The sequence below is a fragment of the Parasteatoda tepidariorum genome, chromosome 1, assembly GCF_043381705.1.
Source record: "Parasteatoda tepidariorum isolate YZ-2023 chromosome 1, CAS_Ptep_4.0, whole genome shotgun sequence".
NCBI classification, from domain to species: Eukaryota; Metazoa; Arthropoda; class Arachnida; order Araneae; family Theridiidae; genus Parasteatoda; species Parasteatoda tepidariorum.
Genome location: NC_092204.1, coordinates 10,511,352 through 10,517,408, shown reverse-complemented (window position 1 = coordinate 10,517,408; position 6,057 = coordinate 10,511,352). Strand labels below are relative to the sequence as shown.

Sequence of the window (6,057 nt, the reverse complement as noted above, 5' to 3'; positions counted from 1 at the left end):
TGATCCTCTGTAGAAAGGATGGATACCCCGCTTTGGTAGCCAGACGATCTGAGCACTACGTCGAGCACTTTACGGTAGAACTATTGAATCCGAACCAATACAGCACAATCGGTCCCATCGCAGGCTGATCAAAGTGGTCACTCATCCACACACTGACCGCAGTCAGTGATGCTTTACTTCGGTGATCTTCTGGGAACCGTGCCTTAACGATCAGTCCGCTGCGGGACGTCATGTTCGCTGGCTCGTATTTCGAGTCCCAGAGATGACTCGTCAATGCGATTTCCGCACCTATCTCGCACCTACCACAGTGGTAACGTAAAATATCCTTATTTGACGGATCATGAGTTACAGTCCCCTTGCTGTCAGCTTACCGTGGAAGGTTTTCGTGGTTTTCTTCCCCATATAGCGCAAATGCGGATTAGTTCCATCAAAATCCTCCACGAAGGCAAATTTCACGCAATACTTGATCCAGGAGTTTCCTAGTCTGTCTTCTGGATTAGGTTCAAAATTAAAAGGCTACGGAGTTGAACATTGATAGTCGTAAGCCCAGAATTAGGTCGGCTGTTGAACGACAGTTATAAAAAAACTAATAAGCTGAGAGTAAAAAATATTCAAGAACATTGGGAAGATACGTATTTCTGCCAAGAAGTTTAAGCAGGGAACCAAACCGGCTACCTCCATGCTGTCATAAGCTCCACAGAAAAGAAGTACCCCTCAGCCACATAGTCCCACTACCTGGCTTCTTAGTCAACTATTGATATTTTCATAAGCGGTTGTATGCTATTCGTTAGTAAGCACAGTTGTTGTGTTATCTGTCCTTTTATATGACAAAGGTTTATAAGCCTAGATTGAGCCCACAAGCCTGCAAATGTATGTAATATTCCAGTAAACAACTTTATTTACTAAATAAGATCTTTGAACATCTAGTTAAAATTATAAGACATAAACTTGCAAGATGAAACACTGGAAAATGCAGTTCGATGTGGCTGGAAGCACTGATAAAATAGACTGCTTTGATTTTGAAATGACTATCGATAACGTATCGAAACTCGATGCTGCAAACAGTCCACCTTTTACAACGACTCGAGTTTGCAAAACAACTTGGCAAGTTCTCGTAGAAGTAGAAACGGTAGCCAAAAAAATGAGAGTTGGTTTGAAAAGAACAGATTCTAGCATCTGTGACATCAAAGCCACCATGTTTTTTGAGATTCAAAATGACAGAAAGGAAATATATTGGCGAGATTCGATAGAACAGGTCTACAATTCTAAATGCACGAAATATTGCTACGGGGACTACTTAGACATGCCCAATTGTCAACACAGTGTACCTGGAATAAACGGCGGCAGGCCATTTAAGTTGTCGACCGACAAAATCATAATGAAAGGTAATGTTCTAGTAAAAGCAAAGGTCAGCATCAGTGTTAAAAAGCAGCCCCATGTACTTCTAAACGAATGCCTAGATGATTTAAAATGTGATTACAAGAATTTATATTACAATCCCAAGTTTTACGATATTGAGTTTCGATTCGCTAATGGAAAACTGCTTGCCCATAAGAACATACTTATTTCAAGATCGAGTGTTTTTGAAAAAACCTTTGAGCAAAATTACATCCAGAATGTTATCGACGTTGCTAACGTCGACAAATCAGTGTTTGATATCTTTTTGCTTTTCCTTTACTCTGGCGACGTCGAAATTAAAAATACAGATCTCATCATGCCACTCTATGAGCTAGCATACAAATACGAAGTGCATAAACTTTCCAAGATTTGTTCAACTCTTTTGGCGTCGGACATTAAAGTGAAAACAGCGACTCGTATCTTGGAAATGGCAAATACACATGAGGACACTGATTTGGAAGAAGCAGTTATTGGTTTCGTGTGCAAAAATTTTCCAGAAGTATCTCAAACTGATGATTGGAACGCACTTTTAAGTTCTAATCCTTGTTTTGCTTCCATGGTTTTAAAAAAAGTTTCAAAGAGTCTGGGAAAATGTAAATCAGAACCAATCGTAATAATTGTCTAAAAATGTTGGTTAATATTATAATATTGTTTGGTTGTTGTTTGTCGCTTATAATATTTTTGCTTTTTTACTAAATTTTGTGATATTTAAGAATTTTATAATAAAAATGCATCATAGCTCTTATATTTTGCACACGTTAGAGATAGCTCTTTGATTTGGCTCCAATTAGTGAATTTTAGGAATGTTAACTTTCAGTTTTGCTTTCGCTGTTTCAAGAAATGTTTTGAAAGCTGTAAATAAAACTCGATTACAGCTATAAGTTAAAACATGTTGTACAAAGTTTTTATTAGTGCTAAATTTTATGAGAATAAGAAAGCTGGAGATATATTATAGCTATTATATATAGCACGTATAGCTGATATTAGTAACAGTTCTTGAATTTGGCTCATATTAGAGAATGCAACAAAATCCTAAATTCTTATCTTAATTCTACTGCTTCGATTTTACAAGGAATTTCAAAGATGTAAATAAGTTTCGATTACAGCCATAAGTTAGCACAGTATTTATAAAATACTTTTTTAAGCAATCTGCTTATTTTTAGCACTTACAGCTCATACTAGAGACAGTTCTTTGATTCAGCTCATATTAGTGAATGCAGCAAATTCTTAAATTCTAATCTTAATTCTACTGCGTCGATTTTAAAAAGAATTTTATAGAATCTACTAAGAAGTAAATAAGACTCGATTACAGCTATAAGTTAGTACATTGTTTATAAAATCCGCATTGTTTATAAAATCTTTGTTTTTTAAACAACGTGCATATCTTGTAGCACTTACAACTCATATTAGTGACAGTTTATTTTATTTCACTTATATTATGCTACAAATACAGCAAATTCTAAAATTCTTATCTTAATTCTACTGCTTCGATTTTAAAAATAATTTTAAAGAGTCTACAAAGATGTAAATAAGACTCGGTTACAGCTGTAAGTTGGGACGTTGTTTAAAGCATGTTTGTTTTTACTAACTTTGTGAGATTCATTAAATTTATAATATATATCTAGAACTTATATTTTCAGTTCTAATTTTAGAAGGTTTTTTTATTAGACTCATGCTGCTGAATTTAGGAAATTTTTAAGCTAAAATCTTTCTATTGTTTTGAATTTAAATAGGAATTCAACAAGTTCACAGCTATAAGCTGAAGCATGCTTAATTACAATTTTTACTTTTCATTTGGTAATTTTGCTTGTAATAAATTTGGTGATAGAAATAGTCTATTATAATAATGCTATTTATGAGTATATAATGTAACGTACATGTTATGCCCCTTAGAGAATTATTAGCTTAATTACAAACGGATAGCTCATATCCTCTTTTTCAAAGACACTTGAATTTTAATAAAATTTGATTATATCTAAGAGATCAAATCTGATAAATTATAATACACCTTCTGTAATATTTAAAACTTTTTTTTTTTAGTTTTGTGAGAACAGCTGTCATTTATGAAATAAACGGTACTTCTGCAGGATCATACAAAAAGCACAATATTATTATTGACACCAGTTATTTTAATTGTGGTAAGCACTGAGGTGAAAGGTAAAATAGGTAACTAATATATGTACTGTGTTAATAGATTTCCATGGTAATATTTTTATTTACGAATTTTGTAGAAAAGTCGTAAATTAATCAATAAAATTTAATCGATCCTTTATGGGGGTCGCAAAAAAACACTATATTATTGACACCAGTGATTTTAATTGTAATAAGTATCATGGTAAAAGTTAAAATAGGTAACTGATATAAATACTGTGATAAGAGTTTTACAGTAAGAGTTTTTATTAATTTTGTGAGAAAAACAGTAACTTAAACAAAATTTATTCGTTACTTCTGAAGAACTGTTAAAAAACACCATTTTATAAATGACACCAGTTATTTTTTATATATATAACCTCAAATGTTGCACGTCAATAACTTCTCTCACTATTAAAAAAAATAGTCTGTTGTTTTGCATCACCGAAGTCAAGCATCACTGGCTGCGGGCAGTGTGCGGGTGGGTGACCACTTGGATCAGTCTGCGTAGGGACCGAGGGTGTGCGGTATTGGTCCTCGTTAAACTGTGCTACCGTAAAGTGCTCGACTTCGCGCGCAGGTCGTCGGGCTACCGAAGCGGGGGTGCCATCCCCTNTGTTGCACGTCAATAACTTCTCTCACTATTAAAAAAAATAGTGTGTTGTTTTGCATACAACACAAAGCACTGTTATGGGAGTTCAATTTGTCTTTAGATTTTTTAAGATCTGTTTAAAATTTTCGTCGAAAATCGATATTTTATCATTTTATGATTTAATAGATTTTTTTTTAAAATTTAAACTTTCTCATAAAGCAAAAAAATCTTTAAAAAGTGCAACATTACTGCTATTAATACTTCTTTGAAAATTTGTTTTATATTAAGAGTTTAAATAATTTTCGCATGGGGACATCTGGAATAATGATGTTTTACATGACAACTTAAGACATTTAAAATTTACCACAGTCTTGCTACCTTCTCCTGTAGCTATCTATCTTAATAATAAATATATAATAAAAATTTACGGTATCGGTGCAGCTGTCATCTGCACCAAATTTACTCTGAAATACGTTGTCGCTATATAAGAGTATATTTGGAATCAATTAAAACTTCACCAATTACCCTGATGTAATGCTCATTATCAAAATCATGTATCATTGGTGCAACAATAGCATGACGACTTTTTACTATGGCCCATAACGAAATATTACCGTTTCTCCATTAATTTTGCTTTCAGTACGTAACCTTTTTTTAAAATTTCAGTAACCATCGACTTTGAGCCATGATGGCTCATGAGATAGAACATTCTCCTTCCAATGTGGTGATGCGGGTTCGAATCCCAGCGATGGGTGGTCGAAACGAATTCCACATCCGGCTTGCACCGACCATGGTGCTGACGTGAAATATCCTCAGTGGTAGATGGATCATGGGTAAGAGTCCCCTTGCAGTCAGGCTTACCACGGGAGGTTCTCGTGGTTTTCCATTCCAAGAAACGCAAATGCGAGTTAGCATCCTCAAAAAGTCCTCCACGAAGACAAATTTCGCCCAATATTTGATCCAGGAGTTCCCTTGTCTTCTGGATTGGGTTTAGAATTACAAGGCTACGGCTTTGAACATAAAGACCCAAAAATTGTGTCAGCTGTTCAACAACGGTTATAAGCATCGATTTTAAATTATTGAGTTTTATAAAAACACGTTTGAAAAGCATAACTAAAATAATCACGATGGTTTCAAAAAACCTAAAAAATATTAATTTGGTGATGTAGTTCGCTTATGCTACCACGATTACGTTAATCATTCGTATTACCCTGCATAACAATCAAAATATAATTAAGTATAACAGAACTAGCAAAAAACATCTTTTTTGATTAAAGATATAACATAGCAACATAACTGACGATATCTTTAAAATATTTGAAAAACTAAATTGTCAATAGCTTATTTTAAAACACTGGCTTCCCCTGCTAAACGAATGAGAAAATTTCATTTTTTTAAATGCTTCTGAACTTAAAATATAAGTTGTACATGTAACATAGATATTGTATTTGCATAGTATATTATCATATAAAAATAACATATTAATATAAAATTTACCTGTTTTCAATTAGCATTTTGAGTAACATATAATTAACAAACACATGAATAACAAACAGTTGTACGCGTAATTAAGCATTTCCCCTTCTTTATTTAAATGCAAAGCTCCTCAATTAATTTAAATATTTTGAGAATTGTACTACCGATTTAAACTTTTAATTCAATAAAACCTTTTTAGTTAATGCTTGATTAAACACGCCTATCGGTGTTAATTTTATTCATATTTTTGGTACTTTTCACAAGGTTTGAAGAATACTTATGAAAATTCTTCAGTTAAAAAAGGAATTTTTAGATTTTTCTCTAATTTAAATTTTTTTTATTTAAATGTTAAGGTCCTCAATTCATTTAAATATTTTGAGAATTGTACTACCGATTTAAACTTTTAATTCAATAAAACCTTTTTAGTTAATACTTGATTAAACACGCCTATCGGTGTTAAT

The 6,057-nt window shown here is 33.0% G+C and overlaps 1 protein-coding gene across 1 annotated transcript; it reads left to right on the top strand.

Annotated features, from left to right (window-relative positions):
- Positions 1-955: 955 nt before the first annotated feature.
- Positions 956-2,023, top strand: LOC107439795 (TD and POZ domain-containing protein 2). The gene has a single exon (XM_016052499.2). It carries the CDS (start codon positions 956-958, stop codon positions 2,021-2,023), a length of 1,068 nt encoding a protein of 355 aa, XP_015907985.2.
- The last annotated feature ends 4,034 nt before the right edge of the window (positions 2,024-6,057 follow it).

Coding starts and splice junctions, on each gene's coding strand:
- LOC107439795 (XM_016052499.2), top strand. CDS start 956: ATGAAACACTGGAAAATGCAGTTCGATGTGGCTGGAAGCACTGATAAA.